Here is a 25,586-nt window from a genome sequence, read left to right as displayed (position 1 = left end):
CCTACTGTAAGAACATTAAGATGTTTTATATTTGTATCAGTATTTTTCATGATAATAAATCTCAATCTCTGTTTAAAATAATAAAAGAAAATTTCTAAAAATCAGAACATATTTTTTTTTTTTATATTTTAATTATTTTATTGTTTCATTAAGATATATTTAAAATAAATACAAAATACTTAAGTAAATTAATACATTTAATTAAAATTTTAATAATAATAATAAACATTTTTTTATTATTTAATTTACAAGCATTTTGATATTTAAAATGACAAGAGATGGTGTAGGGACAGAAGTGGTGTCCGTTCACCTGAAGTAGTCGTAGGAGAATTCCTCCAGCGTGTAGGGCTTTATCCTCTCCTCCGTCTCCATTAAAGGAGCATGGGAAATCCGGATCGACTCCTGCCGCTGGTCTGGTGTCATGGTAACCAAAGCCTGAGCCGAGAAGTCATGGAGAGGGCAGAAGAGAGAAAGAACGAGAGGGTTTCATAACACTGTGCATTAATAAACACAAAACACCCCCTGCAGCTGAACATGATGATAAAATATCAATACCACGATGTCAGACGGGGGTCTAACGACTGTGGGCAGCACATAGACGCAGTCTGCAGGGAAATCTCCTCTCTGCTTGCTTCTGTCGTTAATCCCGTGAGCCCAGCCGGACGTCATGACCTGCTCCCCTGTGTCCTGGTCCAGAACAATCAGGTCGCCTTTCAGGAAGCTCAGGAACGTTGAATCATCGCCAGCTGATTAGAAAAATTAATTATGTGAAGGAAAAGAATGACTGCAAGTGATGCTAATTGTCAAAGAAATGTCTGGATCATCCCAAAATAAGATATTAAAAACAGAATTAAATACTGATTTCCTACAAAAGGTACTGTGTCCAAACAAGGTACATCATTATTACATATTAATATTGTATATATTAATAATTAAATTATTATTATTTATATATTATTATTTTATGCAGAGAATTGGACTTTTCCCCCACATTAAAATGCCCTTAAATGTCACGAAAAATAACAACAAAAATATATTAGGATTTATTTTCAAATACTAAATATACAAAATATAATTTCATATTTTTCCTTTTTATTTTGGGCTGAAATATGATTTATTTTCTTTATGCAAAATTACATTTGATATTTGTTTTTTGTTTTAGGACTGACATGGGCCCTAAAATAAGCTTCATTTTCTTTATGCTCAAAGTAATTTTTATTTTTTTTTTAGGCTGAAATATGACATTACTTTGAGCATAAAGAAAATAAAGCTTATTTTAGGGTCCATGTCATATTATAGCATATTTATTTATTTATTTTTATTTTGGGCTGATGTGAAATGTGACTTGGGCCCTAAAATATGCTTAATGTTCTTTATGCAAAATATAATTTCTTTATTTTCTCAGGCTGAAATATGATCTGAGCACTAAAATAAGCTTTATTTTCCTTTATACAAAAAATAATTTCATATTATTTTCTTTAGATTTTTTTTTTTTGAAAATGGCCTAGGCCCTAAAATAGGCTTCTTTATGTAAATATAATTTCTTAATTTTTTTCTTTTGGTTGTACCTGAAATATAATCAGACCGTGCTTAAATATGTAATTTCTGTTTATTTATTTTTTTTACTCGTAGGCTAAATTATAATGAGACCCTGCATTAGTGAGATTCACCCATTTAAGTGAAACAAAGCATGTAAACGTCCATTGGCATGATGTGTTAGCATCCGTTTCTCTAACCTGGACTGGGATTGTCCTGTAAGGCCACAACAAACTTGGATCTCTTCCTGAGCCCCTCCAGGAAGGTGACCACCAGGTCCCGTATGTCCTCGGCGTTACTGGAGGTGAACGTGTACTCGTCTCCTTTGATGATGGCTAAAGTGAAGCTCTGGGCCTGAAGCTTCCCTCCTCTGACAAACACAAAGACCTTTAGCTTCAAACTCAAATCATATCAAACCTCCAAACGGATCTCAATGAAAAGCCGTACTTGGTGCTGGACACCGCAGTGATCTCTGGGAAAGAAAGCTCCAGAAGAACCTGCTCCTGCTCGTCCACGAAATAAACGCCTGTCCAGTTTACAGCCACGATCACCTCATTCTTGGGGAGACTTGGACCTTCAGAAACACAATAAACCAAGCTCTCATCTGTAAACACAGCCCAAAACCTTGTGCAATACTGATCTGACATGACTTGTCCAAGAAATACCTGAAAACTTAAAGGCTTCGTAGAATCTTGAGAATAATAAAGGCCACTTATAACGAGCAAAATCCACGACTTCCTCCTTCACTTTCTGAGGATCGACTCTCTTCTGGGTGTAGATGCCCTATAAACACAACACAAAGGGTTACAGCTGTGCTGATTTCATGACAGTTCAAATATATACTTATTAGTGCGTCAAACGATTAATCGCATCCAAAATAAACGTTTTTGTTCACATAGTATATGTGTGTGTACTGCATATATATATATATACACATACATATACAGTTTGAAAATATTTACATGTATATATTTATATTTATATAATTTATATTATAAATAAATCTATTTAATATATAAACAACATATTTTTCTGACATGTATACATGCATGTGTGTGTATTTATATATACATAATAAATATACACAGCACACATACATATATTATGTAAACAAAAACTTTTATTTTGGATGTGATTAATCGTTTGACAGCACTAACACTTATATTTAAATTCAGAATAACATCTTTATTTGACCGAGCTGCCTAAAGTGAAAACATTTTTACAAAAAATAAAAATAAAAATCACAAAAACATGTTTAAGACAACCCCCCCACCCCCTTAATATAAAGAAATTAAAAAATAATAATAAAACAATTAGTATTTTCCATGTGTAAATATTTGATATAGAGAAAACCTTTTTTTTCCTTCATTAAAATATGTCTCGAAAAAATAATGACAGAAATGTAAACAAATCATAAAAAGGCTTTATTTTCTTAATGCAAAATATAACTTCATATTTTTTTCATTGATTTTGCACTGAAATAAGATTTGGGTCCTACACTGTGCTTTATTTTCTTTACGCAAAAAATAATAATTTTGGACTGAAATATGACCTGGGTCCTTAAAATAGCCTTCATTTTCTTTATGCAAAATGTGACTTTAATATATTTAATTTCATTCTAAATGCCTATTTTAAAATAAAATGTCTGTTTTTTTATTTTTGGTATGAAATATGATCTGGACATATTTTCTTGACTTGTTTTGTGAGATTTTCTAGACTAGACATCACTTTCTGAATGTAATTAGTAAGGTCATGTGACAAGAACAACGCTGCTGTTTATGACACTAGTATTTCATTCCAAATATAAGTCCGTTCACTATGAGAGTGTTGCGATTAAATGAAGTTTTGGCACCTTTTTGTGCGCAGCCATGATGAGCTGAGCCCATCTCTCCACGGTTTTGGCCGAGCTGATCTCTCTGTCGGGGATGTAGGATGGAATAAGACTCAACAGGCGCTCCACAAGGATCTCTGAGCCGTAGTCAACATAATACTGCTGCGACGCCAGCTCTGCCAGATCCTCCTCCTCCCGGAACAGACCGAACACAGAGGAAAGATGCAAAAAGAGTGCAAGAAAAGCAAAAGAGGAAGAAACAAACAAACAGATAAAAGCAAAAAGAAGCAGAGAAAGAGAACATTCCCTCCTTAGAATTACAGCGTGAGAATGAAAACTCAATTCATTTGGTTTTCTGCATCCGAGGTTCGTTTAGTTTACTACTTTATTAATCCCACAAGGGGCGATTGCAGTAAGGCATGGGCAGCACATCACAGACTTCCCAAATGGACATAACAGCTCATAACAAAAAACTGAATCACACACACACACACACAAAATAAAACAAAAAAGTTTGCAACGATACAAATTACACCAATACAGCTGCAAAAAAATTATAGTATTTTTGATAGTACTTAGTATTTTTTTCTTGTTTCTAATATAAATATTTGCAAATTCATGAATCAGGATGCATTTACTTGAAAAGTAAAATGACTTAAGATATTATGATTTGTTTTCTGAATTTTTTTTCCAAATTATTTGCTTAAAACAAGTAAAAATATCTGCCAATGGGGTAAGAAAAAATAATCTTGTTTAGCCTTTGAATTAAGATTATTTTTTTTTTACCCCATTGGCAAACATTTTTACTTGTTTTAAGCAAATAATTTGGAAAAAAAATTCAGAAAACAAATCTTAAGTAATTTTACTTGTCAAGTAAATGCATCCTGATTCATGAATTTGTAGATATTTGTGACCCTCTCTGTGAAAACCCAGCTAAAGTCATTTTTTGTGATTTACTGTTTTACACATAAAATAATCCTTAATAAGGTAAAGAACATTCTGTGAAAATGTAACCTTGATATCTTTAATATCGACTGAGTAAGGCCATGTCAAAGATTGAAATCATAGTGAAATTAATTGTTGAAATCAAACTTTGATGCTTGTTATCTCATAATTAGATTTTGAGACTTTAGCCTGGATTTCACAGAGTTGGTCACATTTATACTAGAAAACAAGACATTTTTTGCAGTGCAAATTCAGCCACTTAAGTAATACAGCTGATGGTACCCGATCGCAGCGGTATTCGCCGAACTTGACGCCGCGCACGATCTGCTGGTAGATGAGGTTGGTGGCGACGCCGTCCTCCGTCGGGTCGTGCCACGGCGTGAAGATCTCCTTCCTGAAGAACAGCCTCCAGGGGGCGTTTCGCTCCTGCGCACCCTGCTCTTTAGCGTACTGCTCACACTGAGACACGGCGTCCATCACGTGATCCTTCCCGCTGCCCAGAGACGACACCTGACAAACACAGGCACTGTGAAGCAACAGCCACAAAAATATTTTTTTTATTGAACTTTTGCATGTGTTTTTGTTGACTAAAATGGCCTTGATTTTCTTCATGCAAAATGTAATTTTGGAATTTTTCCATGTCACTTTTTTTGTGACAATTTTATTCTCAAGTCCTTCAATTAAATAAAAAAATTATAAAATGTATTTTTATTTTGGGATGATCCTGACATGTCAGAACAGGTTTGTTTTAATCCTGTAAAGGCTGATATGTGAAATAATAGTCAGAAAAATCATCTTTATTGAACCTTTGCATGTGTGAACTGATTTAAAGCTTTTAAATCATATTGTATAATATAGTACAAATATGGAGCTCAACCTAATTGTCTTGAAAAATAATGAGAAAAATGTAGAAAATCTTTATGGTCCTAAAATAGGCTCTTTTTTTAATGCAAAATATATTTTTATTTTTATTTTGGGCTTAAATATGACCTGGGCCCAAAAAAGGGCTTCATTTTCTTCATGCAAAATGTAATTTAGAATGTTTTAATGTCACCTTTTTTATGACACTTCACTTCAGTCTCATGTTCTTAAATTAAATAAAAAGAATACTCTTTTATTTTCTATTTTTATTTTGGGATGATATATGATTCTGGCATGTTTTTGACAGGTTTTGTCTCTATTATTTCTTATGAAATAATAATAAGAAAAATAGTTTTAATTGAACCTTTAGCCTGAATCCAAATCAAAGAGCGTTTTTGTTGAATTTCATATTTGATGCATCAGGCTTTTATAGCTCATATAGTATGATATAGTGAGAATATGGAGCTCAAACGAATTGTCTTGAAAAATAATGACAGAAATTTTGAAAATCTTAATGGTCCTAAAATTGGCTTAATTTTTAAAGCAAAATATAATTTCACATATTTCAAATTTGGGGCTGCAATGTGACCTGGGCAATATTTTGTTCATGCAAAATGTAATTTCATATTTTCTATTGAATTTCAAATCTATTTTTGTTTTCAAAACTTTTTACATTTTCATGACAGTTCATTTCATTCTTATTTTCTTCTTTTAAATAAAGAAAGATCAGTCAGACAACAGAAGGCATGTAGTAGATTGTGTGCAACAGGTTTGAGTAAAGTTTGAGTAAATATGATTAGTTACATATACACAGTAATTGGGCCAAAAAGATGTTGGTTGTACCTTATCAAACAGAGCGATGTACAGGGAGAAGCCGAATCGATCCTGAAGGCTGATCTTGCCTGAAAGTGCATTGCAGAGCTCCATGGCTGTGGTCGCCGAGTCCGTCAACAGCGTTTTCGTGGTTCCGTCCATAAACGTCACAGGCAGCATTATCGGCTTCTTTGATTTCGTGGCCTTGGATAAAATTGTTAAAAGAAGACATCACGCGAACCGTTTTTAATAGTGCTGTTTAGTCCTGGAGTTTGACAGCCTCTAGAGTTACTGGCTAGTTTTTGTTGCATGAAAAGAAGCAGCAGAACTTAGTGAAGTCAGTCACTGATACCTGCAGCTCGAGCCAGGACGGCGGTTGTGCTCTTGTTCCGTTCACAAACGTTCTCCTCAGTCTCTCCTCGCAGTACGGAGCATAACCCGGAGGACCCTCACTGATGAAGTTCCTCAGGTACTACAGGAACAAGTCAGACATATTGAGCTTAAAATAATAGAAACAGAATTGGTCAAAATGAACTCTCAGAGACCCACTGATGCTGAAGTAATCAAACAATTGAAAGCAATTTAATAATACCTATTTTAGATAATTAAATTATTAATTTAATTATTATTAATAATAATAATTACTTACTAAATTAATAATTTAATAAATAAATTAATAATAATAATATTATTAAATTAAATAATAAATTAAGTATTAACTGAATATAAAATGTACAAATCTTTTTTATTTAAAAATGTATATTTAAATGTAGAAAATAATTTAAAATAATAAAAAAAAATAAATAAATAATGATTTAATTTAAAAATAATTAAAAATAATTAACTAATTAAACTATTTAATTATTATTTTAATTTAATGTTTTTTTTTTACATTAAGTTTCAAATTAAATTAAAATAAATTAAATTAATACATGATCTCTGGCTACAGGCATTACTACTGAATGTGAGCATTTAATCTATCATTTTAAACATATTATATATTATATATGTAAATAATAATTAAGATTTTTTTTTACAAAATTATAACACTCCAAGACAAACAAAAGAAAACTGCAGGCCTTAAATGTTATTATATTCACACAACAGTAAATCAATGAAAATATTCTAAATTAGTTTTAATAACCTAAGGTTTTATCCTCCAAACATGCTGGGAAGGTTCCCAAGAAAGTCAAAGCACATGTATAATTCATTTTAAAAGCAGTGAAATTGAATAACCTTGAAATCATGCAATTTGCTCAGGGGGAGAAAAAAACAACAAAAAACATCTTCAATATGAATGTTTCAGTCTCTGAGGGTTCAATATATATGTTCAGATTTTAGTAAGTACCTGAACACCAACCAGACATGATTTAACTATTCATCTGTGGTTGAAATACTACAGATGCATCAATCACAGGAGAGAAGAAGATTTGTATTCAAACATGGAGATCCAAAACATGAAGAAGGACACACGAAAAAGCATTTCTCACCTTCACAAACTTCTCAGAAGGAGCGAAGCAGCCGACACACAGAGACATGAGGATCCAGCCGCGAGCGTGACTGCTTTTAGAGGGATTCTGGGTCAGCTGCTTACAGATCTGACAGTAGATCTCATCTCTGAGAGAGACAACAGGAACTCTGATCACTCTATGCTTGGCTGTGTATTAGATTCATAATATCATATTTCCATATCTGCAATCTGACCTCAGGCCTGGCCGGAGGATGCCGTTGCCGATGATGAAGTGCAGCTTCTCCAGGTTGGATGTGGGTCGGTCCTCCAGCATGCTGTTTCCATGGACTGTGCATTCACCATCGTTCAGACGCTTCGTCACCTACAGAACAACAACATTAGCAAACGAAAGAGAGGAAAATACTCGAATAATCCAGACCAGGATCGAAATGATGAAGCAAAAACATCGGATAAAGCAGGGAGCCCAAATCTTTTTTTAGGTGTAAAATATTTATTTGAAAATCCCAATGAGATTTTAGGTTAATATTTCAATAATTAAATGACACATTCTTAAGTTCACTGTTCTCTGATGTTAAAATAAAATAAAATAATTAAAAAGTAAATTAAATTCATAAAGTTTGGCAGGAAAATATCCACAAAATACTCAAAGATTTATAATAGTCATGGAAAAATGGTAAAATATTTGCTTGAATAATAATAATTACTGAATTACTTCAAATTCAATTTAAAATTTAATTGTTTAAAATTAAATTAAATATGTATCAATTTTCTACTTAAAAAACAAAATAAAAAACATTCTAAAAAAGGCACAACAACATTTTGCAGGAAAATATTCACAAAATGCCAAAACGTTTAGTTACATTTTCTACATGTTCAGGGTTCTCTGGTGTTAATAATAATAAAGTAATACATTAATTAATCAATTAAATTAAATTATTTAATTAATTAATACTGTAAATATAAATATTTACCTAAAGTACCCCTGAGATTTTAAGATGATGTTTAATGACACAAGATGTTATAATAATAATAATAATAAAAATAAACATTATAAATGTACATGTTGGCAGAGTTACTAAATATGTTTTGTTTCTGAGAAGCTGAGTGTTTTTTACTACTGATTTGTGCAAGAAGAGTTTATGATTTCCTAATAACCTCCTTACAATCTTACTTTTTTTAAAAAATTGGGTTCCTTAAAGAACCTTCCACTTAAAAGTTCTTAAAAGAACCATCGTTTTCTTAGTGCGAAAAACATTTTAATAAACTAAAGAACCGTTTTCCACTATATGCAATGGACAGATTCAATGGATGTTAAAAGACCATGTCAAGAAAGAATAATTGTTTTAAAGAGTGTTACAGACAAAGAAATGAATATCTGCAGGGTTTTGCTGCTCAGAAACACTGACAGAGACTCACGCCTGTGAAATCAATGTCTTGAAGGGGTCACTGAGTTCAAAAACCAAAAGAGAGCGCCCAGAAACAAGGGAATAAGGAAGTGTGTGATGAAATCGCTATGGTAACCGCATCACTCACCTCCTCTGTAATCTTGGACTTCTTCTTCAGGGTGAGCGACACCAGCTTGTGACGCACGCTGCTCTTCTTGTGGCTTTCAGTGTGAGAGTTCTGTAAGAGATGGACAGAAGGTGACTTATGGATCATGAAGATGACCATGTGACGTATGCATCAATGCTGCCACATCTGTCCAGATGTGTCTTTGTCAAGCACACCTCTCCTTCTCCCTGCAGAGCCTGCAGCTCTCTCTTGTAGGTCTTCTTGCCGAGCGTCTCGTAGATCTTGGTCATGACGGGGATCTTCTCGCTGCCGTCGCTGATGGCCGTGTGGTATTTGGGTTCTGGAAGATCACCCATGAAACGGAGAATCGTGATCCACACGGCCAGAGCCGCCTGCAGGACAGAGACTCAGTAAACCAATATTTAAACATATATCATATCATATCATATCATATCATATCATATTAAAAATATATATTAATATAAATTTAAATACCATTCTCACACAAATATTGCATGAAATAGTCCATTTTTTATTTGATTGAACTGGTTTTACTTTCAAATCTGTATATTTGTGTGCTGAATTTACTGAATTAAACAGATATATTGTCACGATGCATTATGGGATTGCCTTGTTCTGAAAAAGCAGGGATCTTCGAAGGCAGCAGTGTTAGAAAGATAAGCAGACACTTCCTAACATCTACAGTGTCAAAGGTCACATACCAGCTGATCTCCTTCGTCTTCGTGAAACAGTAAGGGCTGTTTGAGCGGCCGGCGCATGTAAGTTTGTGTGGTTGTGCCCTGGAAATACGTGGCAGAGAACTTGGAAAATTTATACTCCGACAAATCTTCCAAATCATCCTCGGGGAGAGGAAGAGATTCATCCAGGTCTTCCTCATCGAGTTCCCTGTGCGTTCGCTCCAGGTCCTGAGGAAAACACAATCTCAATTAATCAGCTCGTTACTGTTTGGTGCATTTCTCAGATCAGAAATGAAATTCTCAAAACTACTTGTTCAACCTCCACATCATCTAGTCACTTGTGCACATCATAAAAGCAGTTTATCATTCTTTTGAACAAGCTGTGATTGCTTTGGCACATTCATGCAACTGATTATGTACATTTATCTGCAGTTTCCTACATTATCAGTTTCTACTGTCATGTTGCTCCAAATGTATTCTATAGATCGCTGTGCTATAGTCTTTCCCCTCAAAACATCTAGTCATTCGTTCATCGTATAAGTCAATAAAAGCAGAATGGTTGATCTAGTTGTCATAAACTGTCAAGGATATTTTCTACACATTTCTATTTGACTTTTTGTGAATTTGCCATGAATTGTGCAAGTGAATCTTGACTCTCACTAATGAAGAGAATATAGATCAACCAATGACAAACCAGTTCTCAGAAATAGCTCAAAGGTGCATCTCATGACCCTTCAATTGGAAAGCATACTGTATATAGACAGTCTCTTTCAATCAATATCCCACATACAGTACTGTGTCCTTTGTACTTCTGAAATGGATATATGGCATACATAAGAAGTTCAGCCTTCTGCATTTCAATACAGTGAAAGTTTACATCAGGAAATACTAACAGAGAGCACTGTTATATTGACAACATGACTAAGCATTTTGTTTGTGAACAATGACACAAGGACTTTTAATTCTGATGGCACTGATATGTTCATTACTTTTGCAAGATAAACTAAAGATTCTGAGTAAGTTACAGGCTTTTGCAGGTAATCCATTGTGTGGTGCTGTTTGTATGAATTGTTTTGAGAAATGCACATATTTTTTTGCAAATATTAAGGATAATTCGAGAAATGCACCAAAGGGAAAAATTGAAACACTGTAATGAGGTCAAATCAGAGGTTAAAGATCCACATCCTCACCTCAAACCCAGCCGGCGCTTGACCCTCCTGCCCAGGGAAGGAGCTCGTGGTTCCCAGGAAGCCGAACATCTTGTCCACCATATCAGAGTCGTTGACCGGCTCGTGCCGCGCTTTCTCCATCTGGTCCAGCATCTCCTTTTTCCTTCGTGCCTCCTCTCGATCCTTCTTCTCGCGCTCGGCGTCCTCTCGTGCCAGCTGTGCCAGTCGCTCCTGATGCATCTTCTCGGCTTCTACTTTGGCTTTCCTGGCACTCATCTGGTTCCTGAGCTTCTGCTCCTCAGCCAATCGCATCTTCTCTGCCTCCAAACGCCGCCAGTACTGAGACGGAGTGATGAAGATATTAATCACCAACTGTATTTTTTACCTTTGTAAAGGCAGTTTTTATAATTATCAAATTTATCTGTGTTGTTTATTTATGTCAAATACTTACATTTAACCAGTTACTTTAACCAAATCATGATATAGACCATTACCAATCTTTTTTTCAACATCAAAAATCTTTACACTGCCAAGTTGGAACAGAAGCCACATCTAAGATGGCATTAGTTTGACTGTTTAAAGGTGCTCTATGTAATTTTTGAACTGTACCAAAACTGTTTCACATATTTGTTTCTCCAAAAAAGAATGCTACTGGCCAGTTATTCTGCTTTGAAATGTGTGTTCTGTGTCAGAATGACTGTTTTTGTTTTCGTCTGTGTGGCTCCGCCCACTACTAATTTACCCAATAGTATTTCAGCACCCCAGGTTGCCAGTTGGCAGGAAACACAGTGTATTGCAGCCATGGAAGCCAGCAAATAAACTGGTCAGAGATCACAAATTTTACCCAACCTAAAAATCCTCTAAAAAGTTCCATCTAAAAAGTTCTATGACCAGAGGATTATTAAAGCATGGATAAAACTCATCAACTTATATTGCCTAACACTGTCAGTTGCGCTCGTTCCTTGTTGCATCTGGCAACCCACGTGAGCATCCAGTGAGTGTGAGGAGGAGAGGGCAACTCTCTCCAATATTTTACATTTGCACTGCCGTACCTATTTCAACCACTAGCTATCGATATTACACACTGCACGTTCATTTACATGCATTTACACAAAAACTGCATACAGTAAATAGCTTATAAATTAAAAAAAGAGGAAATAATTAGACGGTGCAGCTGCAATACCATGAAAAAATCTTTATTGTTGATTATTGCTCTTAATATTGTAATAATGATTATTAATGTCGATTAATAGAAAGGAACGTTTTTGTAGGGGAAAAGCATGTCAAATTCTGGCTACAGACAAAACAGGCTAAGAACGTTTATGTTTACGTAGATTTTTATACAGATTAGAAAATCAAAACTTCACATTGGTTATTTCAGTAGCATGAAAAACAAAATGGTTATTCAAACTGGGAATAGATTATATAAAGAAATCAAGCAAAGAAACACTGAAGTGGTCCATGACTTAGTCTAATGTGGATTATGCACACAAAAACGACACTTTCATTCATTTTTTCAGCAGATTTTTGAGTTCTCAACTTATTTTTGTAGGAGATTTTTTAGTTTTCTCAAGTTTTTGTTGTATAAACTTAAAACAAGCTGAGGAAAACTCAAAAATCTGCTGAAGCTGGTTGCCTTAAACTTTTAAGTTTGCTTAACTTTTTATTTTACAGTGTAGTTTGTTATAAACTATAACTACAAATAAATGCAGTTGTTCTCACCTCTCCTTTGAGTCTCTTGTAGAGTCGGCGGGCGATCATTCCTCTCGTATACGCCTGGATGGTGATGACGGCCCAGAGACGGTGTCGAAACGCCCGGCGCACCAGGTATCCTCTGCAGCGGCCCTGGAAAATAGTGATTCTCTGTCGCGCCACGTGGTACGTCTGGTAGAGTTTGCGAGAGCGATACAAGGCCTGCAGTCGTGAGAAACCACCGCGCATCTGCGAGACGAGAAATGAGCGTTAGATACTGCTGACAAGTGCAACAATCGCATGGAGTTTTATAGAAGAACATCCAAAGACCGACCGCTCCGTAGTTCTTCCGACAGTAATAACCCCTCCATGTTTTCTGGATCAGCATTGCTGATTTCTTCATCTTCAGGAAGTTAGATCTGTGGGAAGCATGACAATTAAGCATGTTTTTAAATATCTTTGATGTACAGTTGCATCTCAGAAAAAAAAGTGAAACTTTCATATATTTATATGCTTGTGCACCTTTTCCTAACCAAATTCTTCCTTCCAGTCAACTTTGGATTTAATATGCTTTGATACAGCACTCTGTGAACAGCCACAGCTTTCAGTAATGACCCTCTGTGACTTATGCTCTTTGTGGAGGGCGTCAATGTTCATCTTCTGGATCATTGCCAATTCAGCAGTCTTCCCCATTATTGTGGTTTCAAAGAACAAGAGATACCCAGAATTTATACAGTAGAGATGGTCATTTATTGAAACTCAAATGCAAATATTCTAATATTTTGAGATACTGATTTTTGACTTTCATGAGCTCAAAGCTCATCATCAAAATTAAAACAAAATAACTTTTGAAGTGTTTTACTTTACATGTAATGAATCTAAAATATATGAAAGTTTCACTTTTTGAAATAAGTTACAAGAAAAAATGAACTTTTTCACCATATTCTAATTTTCTGAGATGCACCTGTGTGTTTCAGCACAAAAACCTGCATCTTAAGGTGTATTCACTCCAAAGACGATAACTCTAACTATTGTTCATAATTCTACGAGAATAGGAAAGTCCACACTGCAACATGATCATAGAAGAACAATATCATTGGAATCGCTCCCACTCATTGATGAACTGTTAGCATTTCTCCATTAATGGGTTTTTACTGTGTCAAGTTGAACTGAGCTACTTTTGTTCCTGTCAAACTGACATACTGTATTGCATAAATTATTTTTGATATTGAAATATTTTACACCAATTTATATTCCACCAATGATAAAACTGACTGGGGAGCCCATTTGCAGAAATGTATGACAAGAACTAAGAAAGAGAAGATTAGCATCAGAGCAAGATCTTAAATAGGGCTTATTTTCTAAAATTAGTTCATTTTTCAAATTAATAGTAGAAAAAAAAAAAGCATTGACACCTCCACTGAAATATTTTGTTTACCAGCTGTCAACCTTAAGGTAAGATGATTTTATTTATCACTGTGTTTATTATTACTACTGTCATTTTTATGCAGATCTGGCAACCCTGGTCACAACATAACACATTACATAATCAGATTCCAAAATTCCAAAAATTAAGTACTTGTAATTAGATTAAATTACATTTTAAAATACTTGTAATCAGATTAGTTTTTTTTTTTTTTTAATTACATGATTACATATTATTCATACAATTGCAATATATTCTTCATCATTTACTGATTCTCTGTAATTCCTCTTTTTCATCTTTTAAATTGTCTTTCTAAAATAGCCTGCTGCTTAAATACACTCAGAAAGTCTGGGCGTTCACAAAAAGACCAGTTATTAGTCAGGTGGCTGTAATTACACAGAAAATTAAGATGCTACACAGCATTTACACTGATCTTTTCATTCTGTTCTTTTCATGGAACATGATCTTTACTTAATATCCTATTGATTTTTGGCATAAAAGTAAAATGTATAATTTTGACCCATACAATGTATTGTTGGCTATTGCTACAAATATACCTGTGTTACTCATGACTGTTTTTGTGCTGCAGGGTCACGTATGCAAATAAACAGTGGGCTCTAATTAATATTTAGCATATTACTGCCCCATAGCTCCTGCAGCACAAACTGAAGATCAGCAGTCATTCCTACCTGTCCTTGAATCCTCGGACAACTTTCTGAATGAGAATGACCTTATCAGTTATGGCCTTGTCCCTCTCGATTTCCAGCAGCATGTCATGATGGTCCTGCCAAAGGTAGAGAAGCATTTCTAAATGAACTCAAACACACTCTTGGGTTTCTCCATTCATCATCATATCGTTTAATAATCTGCATCTGTCCTGATCCTCCTGCTGTCGTTACTTCCTGTCACTGCCCTCTCTTCCTTCCTGCTGAGTGGGATTTCCTGTTTCAGAGAGCTGCAAGGTGTGATAAAGCCCACTGCCTGGAAAACTGTCCCTGACTGTTTAGTAATGGAGAAGCTAGTTCCTGATCTTTGACCTTTGGCAGAGGGCAGCGTTTCCGGCAGCAGACAAACACCAGCATATTGAGGTCAATTTTATTTGAGTTTGACTCAAATCCCCCGAATTTTATCAGCAATAACAATCAGCTTATTTTTCCATGACCTAAGCACAGAATCAGATCAGAATCAGAATGGTCATATATTTAACCCTAAAAAGGGCAAACCCATAAAGAGACATCAGAAAATGTATTTATTGTTATTTCCCATCTTATTGGAACTCATATAATACAATTTCATGTTGCTGACTCTTATTTTTAATTTTAATGTTTGCATCCCCCAGGATACGTGGCCCCTTTGGGGGAATAAATTCACTGAAAACAGAACACTTGTTTATCAATGCTTTTCACAATCTGGTTGTAATTCCTAAGGTTGGTCTCTTTTTAAAGAAGACACATAGCAGATTATTGCTGAAGTGAAAGCATTTCAAAAAAAGAAAGTATAAAAAATTATAAAAGTTTAAGTTTACAGTAAAGATAATGTAGTAGCCTATACTAATATATATTAATATATTGCACTCTAAAACTGCTATAATATCAATATCAAAGCCATATGTCTAACTTAATATCACAAACATTGTGGTTCCTGTGAGATTTTGTTTGGACACTATACCAAAAATAACCACTGGGTTACACACAAACTTTATAGAATTTTTTTGATGCAGTTTTCTGTCACAAATCAATCATTTTCTGTCACAATATCACTTCTATTACAAAACCAAATATGGAGCCTTGACTGTCAGACCTTTCCAAATATATCTGTTTTGTCAAGATTACAAAGAGATTACAAGATTTTCTAAAACACGAGCCACAAAATCACCGTCTATTTATATGTATGTTTTTATATCTTGCTTTATACTTTATACTTGATTTATACTTCAGGCGGCCATGCGGTTCTAAACGCTTCCTGTGAGCTAAACAAAGAATGTAGAAACAAAAGTTATCTCATCTAAATATTCACAACAAACACCCTTTCAAAATGAAACCAAGAAATAAGATCTACACTTTCACTGCTTCTCAAATGTTTGTATCGCCCAGAATACGGCGCCCCTTTTAGGGTTAATATTTATTTAAATATTGCCTTCTGTTATTGTGAAGAGCATTTCATCAAATCTGATCTTGATCTTGTAATCAGCACTTAGTAGTTCAATAAGAAATTATATGTCTTAAATATATGCAGTATATATATATATATATATATATATAAGAGAATATATTAGTCATATTTTTATTACCTTCAGGAATATTTTTGTCTTTCCCATCTGCCAATCATCATCACGGCCCAAAACGGCTTCAGCGATACGCTGACAGGTTCCTCTCAGGTCCTCCTGAAGGCCCAAAAATATCAGAACAGAGTAAGAATATGTTGGTATATGACAAATTGTTTCAGTGAACATCAAGATATTCATTTATATTTTAATATCACCACCGTTCAAATATCGCTACGATTTCTTAAATACTTTTGAAAGACGTCACTTTTGTTCAACAAGGCTGCTTTTATATTTTACAGTAAAATATTGTGAAATATTATTACTATTTAAATTACCGGTTTTTACACACACACACACACACACACACACACACACACACACACACACACACATATATTATATTAGAATACACAGACACACACACACACACACACACACACCGACACACACACACACACACACACACACACACATCTTATATTAGAATACACAGACACACACACACAGACACACACACACACACACACACATCTTATATTAGAATACACAGACACACACACAGAGACACACACACACACACACACACACACACACAGACACAAACACACACACACACACACATATTATATTAGAATACACAGACACACACACACACACACACACACACACACACACACCCGACACACACACACATATTATATTAGAATACACAGACACACACACACACAGACACACACACACACACACATAAATAACATGAATATATTTTTTTAGACTATTATTTAGGTTTAAAAATGTTATTTAATTACTAGTAAGATGGTAAACTGTAACTTAGAAACTTGTTTAAAATATGTCTTATTTACAGTCTTGAGAACCATTCATATTTAAAAGAGAAAAATGTGTTGCATTTTTCTTTGATGAAAGTAAAAAAATAAAAATGAAAATCTCAAGTTCACTTTTCCATTACCAAACACAAGGACTTCATGAGAGAGAAAAAAAACAATGGATATTAAGCTTTTTACATTGATTTAAGCACTGGTTTGAAATAAATCAGAACTGTACACAAAGTTTAACAAATTTTAATTAAGTGTTTTTTTTTTATTTCATGTTGCCAGGGTTTTTCAACTTCTTCTGGCTGGATTTGTGATTTTTGTACCGTCTCTATTTAAATAAGCCAATAAATACATAAATAAGAACACTACAGTGACATTTTCATGTGAAAAACCTGTACTACAGGAGACTGGATATTGCCCTGCATCAGTATGAGAATCTCTAGAGACCTGTTTATAAGCAGGTTTCACTCCAGGCATCAAAACACGGTATCTGTCCACAAACTCAACGAAAGTGTATCGGATGGGGTATCCGGCCCGGCGGATCCGGATGGTTTCCATCATCCCAGAATAGCGGAGCTGGCGCACGCACAGCTCACAATCGAAGAGCTGGAGGACGGTGGAGAAACGAGCACATAAACATCATTCTTGAAGTTTCATCCACATCTAAATGTACAGTAACACTATTTTAAGGTGTCCTTGTTACACGTTACATGTACCTACTATTATTATAACAATAAATGATGCATAATTACATGCAAGACCAACCCGAATCCTAACCATATAGTAAGAGCAGTTCATTAATATAACTCAGTACTTAAATGTATTGACACCTTAAAATAAAGTGTAACCAAATGTACATAAATTCTCATTCGTATTTAATATTTGCAATGTTTTAACTTATTGCTAAAAGTTACTATAATATGTTGAACACTGTAGTAGTATATTTTTATGTTATGCCTTGTCAGCATCTTACGCTATTTTCAAAGCAAAAAATACAAGCATAACAAATACAATAAAAACCAGCAAACAAACAAACACAAGTTATATTACACCAGATTTTTTACATTTTACTAAAACTTTTTCTGGCAAAATTACACTAAATAACTCTTTAAGTGAGTTCACTTCGTAAAATAGTTTTCTACATGCATTAAAAGCGGGACAGTCCTTGAACATTGAGGGAAAAATCATGCAACATTTAGAAGCAAAAGCTGTCATTTCTATACTGAGTTATAAAAGTGCTAGCATCAGTATATCTCGTTCTCCATTAACTACAGTTGTGTTCTGGTTTATCATTGCAGCATTGCTGCTTTAACTCACCATGGGTTTCTTGTATTCATTGGGTTTGATGCAGCGGACGAAGAAGGGCTGACAGACGCTCAGCGTTCGCATCAACAGCTCCAGAGAGCGCTTGAACTGACTGCTCAGGGTCGGAGAACGCTTTCTGGTCTCCGCTCCCTGTGTGTCAGGAAACACACACACACACACACACACACACACACACACATACCCACACACACAGACACACAGACACACACACACACAGAGGAACATGCACTTTAAAAAGAAATCCAGGAATAGTGGTGAGCAGAGGTCAGAAATGTTTTTAGGGTGAATCTGTCAAAGAAACGGCTTGGTCTTTTTGATCACATTCTGTTTCTGTCATGCTTCAAAATGGGAAACGGTTTCACATCAGGAACTGTGTATGACAGATATATTTTCTAGACAGATGCAGGTCATGTTATTTCTGTCTACGTAGGAGAACAAAAAAGTTGTAACGAGATTGGATTGAGCCATGTGCAGTAAATCAGTATATTAGAATGATTTCTGAAGATCATGTGACACTGAAGACTGGAGTAACGATGCTGAAAATGCAGCTTTGATCACAGAAATAAATTACATTTTAACAGATATTCACAAAGAAAACAGCTGTTTTAATTTGTAATAATATTTCAAATTTTTACTGTATTTTTGTTTAAATAAATGCAGCATTGGTGAGCAGAGGAGTTTTTTATTTTCCATTTTCAAAAAGATTAAAAAATCTACAGTAATTTGCCCATTACATCATCTCCCATGTTTGGTTAGATAGAAATAACCCTCTAGTATAAGGTTAGTATTTTCTATTTCACCTTCATTTATTAATAACCAATTTAAAATAATAATAGTGATGCATCATGACATACATAAGCACTAGTTATACTCACATTTCATATGACCAAAAACACTGGAAGCGTGTGCAACGCATCTACTGTTAACTCTGCGTTAGTTACTGTTAACTACTAGTCTATTACCACGGTATTACCTTATGGAGTGAATATGGTTTGCCAAGACTGTCAGCAGACACATAACCACATAAAAACTGCCAGCACATTTCACAAACATAGAAAGAAAAGGGATGCATGTAGAATATGCTTACTATTACAAATACATTTTAATATCCACTTTCAGAAATACTATGGTTTTGAGATAGTCTTGCAATATTTTCTGAAGTGCAATGGTGCGGATAGTAAAGTCTGTAAGACTATAGTAAAGACCAAAATGAGGTGGAGATGTTACCATTGCAACGTCAGCCTGAAAGATCTGCTTGATGAACTTGTTCTTGGAGGAGTGCACGAGCTGAATGATATCACCGTGCAGCGTGTCTCGATTCTTCTCCAGAAAACCTGCACAGACACAATAAACACATTTAGTGCTTTAGTACTATTACAGAAATCTTGCGTTTCATTTGACTGACAAATACGCATCACATTAAGTTGATCAGTTTGCTAATGTACAAACTGTGCAATTCACACGGATGGAATGTTTTATGCAATTATGCAAAACATAAATCTTAAATTTAGGCCTAAATATTATTTTTAATGTGTGTGTAGACTGAATGCACTTGAATATTGTGTATTATATGAAGGATACGAACCTCTGGTCTCATAATAGACGACACCAGCGAAGTGCTGGATGCCGAACTGTGTTTCGTAGGTGTTTTTAGGAGGAATGTAGTTGGTGTTGAGTTTGTGTTGAGAGTTGAGTTTGTTCAGCATGGTGGTGTCTGTGCCCTGAAACATGACAAACACACCGTCAGCAGGAACACGGGACGCAGTGTGTGAACATCCAGGACATATCAGCTCTCTCTCACCTTGGGGAACTTGCTCTCCTCGTCGATGAGAGAGATGATATTCATGGGCTTTATGGCGATCATGTCTAAAGCGTCCTGGTTGTCTGTGAACTCAATGTGCTGCCAGTTTATGTTCTCCAGGTTATACTCTTCCTGCTCCAGCTTGAAAACATGACGGACGAAGAACTGCTGCAGGTTTTCATTGGCAAAGTTAATGCACAGCTGCTCAAAGCTGAAGGAGAGAAGAAACGGCATGAGAGGCACCCAATCACAAATTATTATGCATTTAAATCAATATACTTAACAGTAGTTAAATTAATGTATTAAATAATAATGACTTATATTATATTAATACACATTTATTAATTAATTTGTATTAAAAGTGTAACACGTATGCCTTGTTTTCTGTTTTCTCTGTTGTGACCTAGTTTTCCTGATTATGTCATTCAGTTCACCTGTTGTCTGTTAATTATCTCATTAGTTCTCTTTGTTTGGTTCATGTTTATAAGCCCTCGGCTCTCCCTTAGTTGTTGTCTGTTCTGTGTTAAGTTGGTTTCCTTGCCTTGTCCTTTTATTATTACATTTTGATTTAAAATGCACTTTTTCTATTTTGATTAAGTGATGAATCATGCACTATTGGACTAGTGAAGTGTATAAAGTAAACAGGGCCTGTCAATAAGCATCAAATGCACAACATGGGTATAGCATAATTAGTATTAATATATAAGTAGGCTATTAAGTGCACAAGCCCTCAATATGCAACGAATAATACTTTGATTTGCAGGATTTGTGTTGCATGTAATTGTGTTTTCTACCTGTTAACTGTGAAGTTCTCAAAGCCGAATATGTCGAGCAGGCCGATGGATCTCCGCACCGCTTTGAGCTCCAGGGACGGAGGCTTATAAATGGCTGCATTGATTTTCTCAACAATCCACACAAACAAGCGTCCATATATGCCCTGTGAGACACACAGCTAGTTAGACGAGGTTACCAGAGAGAATGGACTGGATCAGGTGTGCAGATGAGAGCAGGAGATGGTTTCACCTTCACAAAAGCGTCTCGAACGTCCAGCGCCTGCTCGATGCTCAGAGGAGTGGACACTGTCTCTCCACGGGTTATTATAGTGCGGCTGGTCAAGCAGTTCATCAGGTCCTTCAAGTCCACCTATAAAAACATCCAAAATTACTAAACAAACATCACATTTGCATAATGTCTTACAATAATACAGAAATTTCAGCTGACAAAAAGTCATTTGCCTTAAACAGTACCATATAATAAATAATTGAGAAATGCATCATATGCATAAGACAGAAACAGAAAGACTCATTTTTTTGGTGGAAAAATTCTCTGTTTTAAATATTAATACGTTTTTGTGTGAAAAGTTAAAACTATTCATATTTGTTTGTGGAAAAAAAGATGCATACCATTTCTATGTTTCAAATGTTCATACATTTTTGTTGAAAAAGTTAAATAAAATTTCTCTTTTTTTAAATATTCACACTTTTTCTTGGAAAATAAAATGTTTTTGTTTCAAGTACTCATACATACACTTGTGGAAAAAGTTTAATACAACTCTATTTTAAAATAATCTCTTTTTTTGTGCAGAAAAGTTGCATACTTCATACTTGTTTGTGGAAAAAAGCTACATAAAAGTTTAAAACCGCTGTGTTTCAAATATTCAAACTTTTTTTTTGTTGAGAAACTTAAATACAATTTAAATATTAATACTTTTTTGTGGAAAGAAATTTAATAAAATATCTCTGTTTCAAATATCCATACATTTTTGGTGGAAAAAGTTAAATACAACTTCTCTATTTAAAATAATCATACTTTTTTGTGCCAAAAATTTGCATACACTTTGTGTTTGAAATATTCATATTTCTGTGGAAAAAAGTTCAATAAAATTTCTCTCAATCAAATATTCAACCATTTTTTGTGGAAAAGGGTAAATAAAATTTCTCAGATTCAAATATTCAAACATCTTTTGTGGAGAAAGTCTCTATTTAAATACCCATACACTTTTTGAGTAAAAAGCTATGCATAAAGTAAATTTTTTCTGAATTAAAAATTTTTTTCTCCAGAAAAAGTTGAATAAAATGTTTATGTTTTAAATATCCATACTTTCTGACCCAGTAATTATCTGTTTCCATATGAGTCACAAGAGGGCGCTCTAACACCTTACCAATCTTGTACACACTTGTAGTATGTATTAACAAGAACACTCAACTGTCCAATACATAGTAGATTCTAATGTTTATTCATTTAAAATATTTATTTAGCATTAATTTTACGCTAAAATGCATTTAAATCTCCATTAACCTCAGCCATGTCGCATATAACATCATGATTTAGCATCATACCTCTAATAAAACAGCAGCTGTAGTGAGATCCGAGCATCGCACGACCTCACAGGCGTCCAAATTATCATATGTGCGAGCTGAGGAGGAAGTTTACAACACCAGAAGTTGCTAAATACACAACTACACTACTACTAAAGACAAAGTGCATGACAAAAGTCTATTTCATACTGTTCAAAGTGAGTTTATCAGACACATTTGTCAGTAAACTGACCCTCATAGTTGAGGTTGCCCATGTGCAGAATAGCAGCCAGCAGCTTGGAAATCTCCCAGTTCTCCTTGTCTGTGAACATCAGGACCTTCATGGCCGAACGGATGTTTGAATATTCCTTCTGATCATCTCGACCGTCACAAACCGTGCAGTTTCCCTGAGTTTAGACAGTGAAGACACATGCTAGGTTAAGATTATAAGTATTAATATGTTAGCAGAGCTGTTTAGTAACTGTAATCTGGATTATTTAACCCACTGCAGTTCTTACATTAAGCCCAGTTTGGGAAAACCTGGTTTAATGTAATGATTAATGCATTTTATGATGCTGACATAAAAAAAAATAGAATGCATTTTCTTTCTTTCTCTTTGCTTTTTTATATCAATATGGGATGACATTTAATCCCGCCGCTCACAATAACGACCGTAAAAAAGGTTTTCATTTATAAAGCTCTAAAAATCTTACTGATTGGTGTTTTAGTGCACTTCCTGCGAATATGGAACAAATAAAGGGTCTCAATCAAATATGTGCAGTGTCACATGATTAGTGCAAATTGTTACATGAACAAAGCAGTTTATTTCCTGTTTGCACTTTGAGAAGATGATGGCTGCATTAAAGCATAAAGTATGTTAACATAAAGACATGGTCCACATTATCTTTAAGGTGTCTAGTATTAATATATGAATTCACATATATTCAGTTTTGTTGCGTGTGGTCATAGAGTGAGTAAACATGTTGATGCTCACAATAGTGACCGCTGGGATAACAGTGAACTTAGGCATACAATATCAATCCAATTGCAGTTGTTAGTGAAAATTACTCTAAAATGTTGCAATGACAAAATATTGCACTAAATTAAAATGTTACAAATAAGTTACAATATTGATGTTGTAATACTGGTAGCACTAATATAAAAATGTGATGATATACATGTATTACAAAAAAGTAAAATTTTTGAAATTGGTTGTATTTTTTTGTCTTTTATCTCAGTGTTCCTATCAATGTTGTATAAGGATAAGGGTTATTATGCATAATAGTAACCATAGAGTGTGGTCAAACTGTTTAAAATAGCTGGGCTAAGATATGTAACAATATTTATGACTGCAGCAATATGTTAATTCAGTACACACAGATATACACACAGATGTTCGACCACAAAACTAAATTTTTCACACAATTTTTTCCAAATATGTCAAAAAATAATTATTGATTATTTCAAAGGTTACTAATGACACATTATTTGGATATTTTCATTTGGGGGGGGGGGGGGGGGGGGATAAAACGGCTTAATGGTAAGTTTAAAACAACTTAATTAAAAAAAAAGTCATTTAAAAATTAGTCCAAATACATGACCTAAAACGAGCATGTAATCTGTAATCAGTAACGGACTACAATTGGTACGTAATCTCCCAGCTCTGCATGTTTGCTCCAGCCAGTGTCTGCTATTAAAGCTTGTCTCTGTACGGTGTCAGCATGTATACTGTACTGCAAGACCATTAAAGCATTAAAGACCAACACTAAAGCTCATTATTACTCACACTAGAGAGGTAGGTGTAGTCTGTGGCTTTACCCAAGCCGAGCTTCTTCTTCTGCTCGGGTGTCATTCCCTTCAACATACAGTAGAAAATGTGGTAGTTTCTTTCATCACGGGCCTGGAAGAGTAGAGGAAAAGATGCCAATTAAAAATCTGTACAAAAATATATACAAACATACATAAATGTTGCAGTTTGGACTGATTTTGTTTTCATTGCAGATATAGAATAGAAGAAATTAATACCTTTATTCATCAGAGGCACATTAAATTGATCAAAAATGACAGTAAAAGCATTTAGAATAATTGTTTCAACTATTTCAAATAAAATCTGTTCTTTTGTATTATTCATCAATTCTGAACAAAAATGTATCACAGTTTCCACAAAAAACTAACTAAACAAACACTTACCGTGAAGATCATTAAAGATATTTGTCTTGCAATAATATAGAAATTTCAGCTGACAAAAATTAATTTCTTACATCACATAATAAATAACTGAGAAATGTATCATCTTATGCATGAGACAGAATTAGAAAGACAAATTGTTGTGAAAAATATCTCCGCTTCAAATATTTAGAAATTTTTTTGTGGAAATAAAGTTAAATATAACCTGAATCCATCATAATAATTGTATTAGTAACAGTATTCATACGAACAGTATTTATTTATTTTTTTTTTTTAAATACTTTTATTAATCAAGGATGCATTAAATTAATCACATGACACTAAAAATATTAATAAAGTTTAATTATAATTTATAAAACGATTTCTATTTCATATAAATTCTGTTCTTTTGAACTTTCTATTCATCTGTGAATCCTGAAAAATAAAATGTAAGACCGTTTCCACAAAAATATTGTGCAGCACAATTGTTTTCAACATTGATAATAATCAGAAATGTTTGTTGATCAGTAAATCAGTATATTATTATGATTTCTGAAGATCATGTGACTCTGATCACTGGAGTAATGATGCAGAAACTACAGCTGCAGGTCACAGAAATAAATTACAGTTTAACACATATTCACATAGAAAACAGCTGTTTTAAATTGTAATAATATTTCAAAATTTTACTGTATTTTTGTACTTCATTCAATAGCAGACGTCTGATTGAGACTCAATAGAATTGATGACATGATTTGTTGCTACCTGTCGACACACTCTGGATTTCTCCAGAAGGTACTGCTCGATCTTGGCTCCCTCGATGGCTCCTCTCTTGTTGAAGTGGATGTCGATGTATTTCCCGAAGCGGCTGGAGTTGTCGTTACGGATGGTTTTAGCGTTCCCGAAGGCTGTTGGGTAAAGTCATCAAACAAACTGAATGTAA

The 25,586-nt window shown here is 34.4% G+C and overlaps 1 protein-coding gene across 1 annotated transcript in view; it reads right to left on the bottom strand.

The window, feature by feature from the left end:
- Positions 1-25,586, bottom strand: part of LOC306888396 (unconventional myosin-VIIa-like) — a gene marked incomplete at its 5' end in the record, with an annotated part of 43,211 nt that overhangs the window by 10,622 nt on the left and 7,003 nt on the right. The window contains 30 exons of the mRNA XM_079446654.1: positions 311-435; positions 556-746; positions 1,737-1,906; positions 1,984-2,110; positions 2,202-2,319; positions 3,389-3,559; positions 4,595-4,822; positions 6,017-6,190; positions 6,339-6,458; positions 7,477-7,603; positions 7,691-7,818; positions 8,991-9,080; positions 9,185-9,361; positions 9,692-9,895; positions 10,858-11,175; positions 12,559-12,777; positions 12,863-12,947; positions 14,644-14,738; positions 16,245-16,337; positions 17,501-17,659; positions 18,371-18,508; positions 19,607-19,713; positions 19,965-20,100; positions 20,181-20,391; positions 20,975-21,117; positions 21,204-21,323; positions 22,520-22,596; positions 22,731-22,884; positions 24,264-24,377; positions 25,409-25,551. Of these exons, the coding sequence (XP_079302780.1) occupies positions 311-435; positions 556-746; positions 1,737-1,906; positions 1,984-2,110; positions 2,202-2,319; positions 3,389-3,559; positions 4,595-4,822; positions 6,017-6,190; positions 6,339-6,458; positions 7,477-7,603; positions 7,691-7,818; positions 8,991-9,080; positions 9,185-9,361; positions 9,692-9,895; positions 10,858-11,175; positions 12,559-12,777; positions 12,863-12,947; positions 14,644-14,738; positions 16,245-16,337; positions 17,501-17,659; positions 18,371-18,508; positions 19,607-19,713; positions 19,965-20,100; positions 20,181-20,391; positions 20,975-21,117; positions 21,204-21,323; positions 22,520-22,596; positions 22,731-22,884; positions 24,264-24,377; positions 25,409-25,551 (4,462 nt within the window). The remainder of the gene's footprint in view (positions 1-310; positions 436-555; positions 747-1,736; positions 1,907-1,983; positions 2,111-2,201; positions 2,320-3,388; positions 3,560-4,594; positions 4,823-6,016; positions 6,191-6,338; positions 6,459-7,476; positions 7,604-7,690; positions 7,819-8,990; positions 9,081-9,184; positions 9,362-9,691; positions 9,896-10,857; positions 11,176-12,558; positions 12,778-12,862; positions 12,948-14,643; positions 14,739-16,244; positions 16,338-17,500; positions 17,660-18,370; positions 18,509-19,606; positions 19,714-19,964; positions 20,101-20,180; positions 20,392-20,974; positions 21,118-21,203; positions 21,324-22,519; positions 22,597-22,730; positions 22,885-24,263; positions 24,378-25,408; positions 25,552-25,586) is intronic.

This window comes from Barbus barbus, assembly GCF_936440315.1.
Source record: "Barbus barbus genome assembly, chromosome: 22".
Taxonomy (NCBI): Eukaryota; Metazoa; Chordata; class Actinopteri; order Cypriniformes; family Cyprinidae; genus Barbus; species Barbus barbus.
The sequence above is the reverse complement of the archived record's forward strand: the minus strand, read 5'-3'. Positions and strand labels throughout refer to the sequence as shown.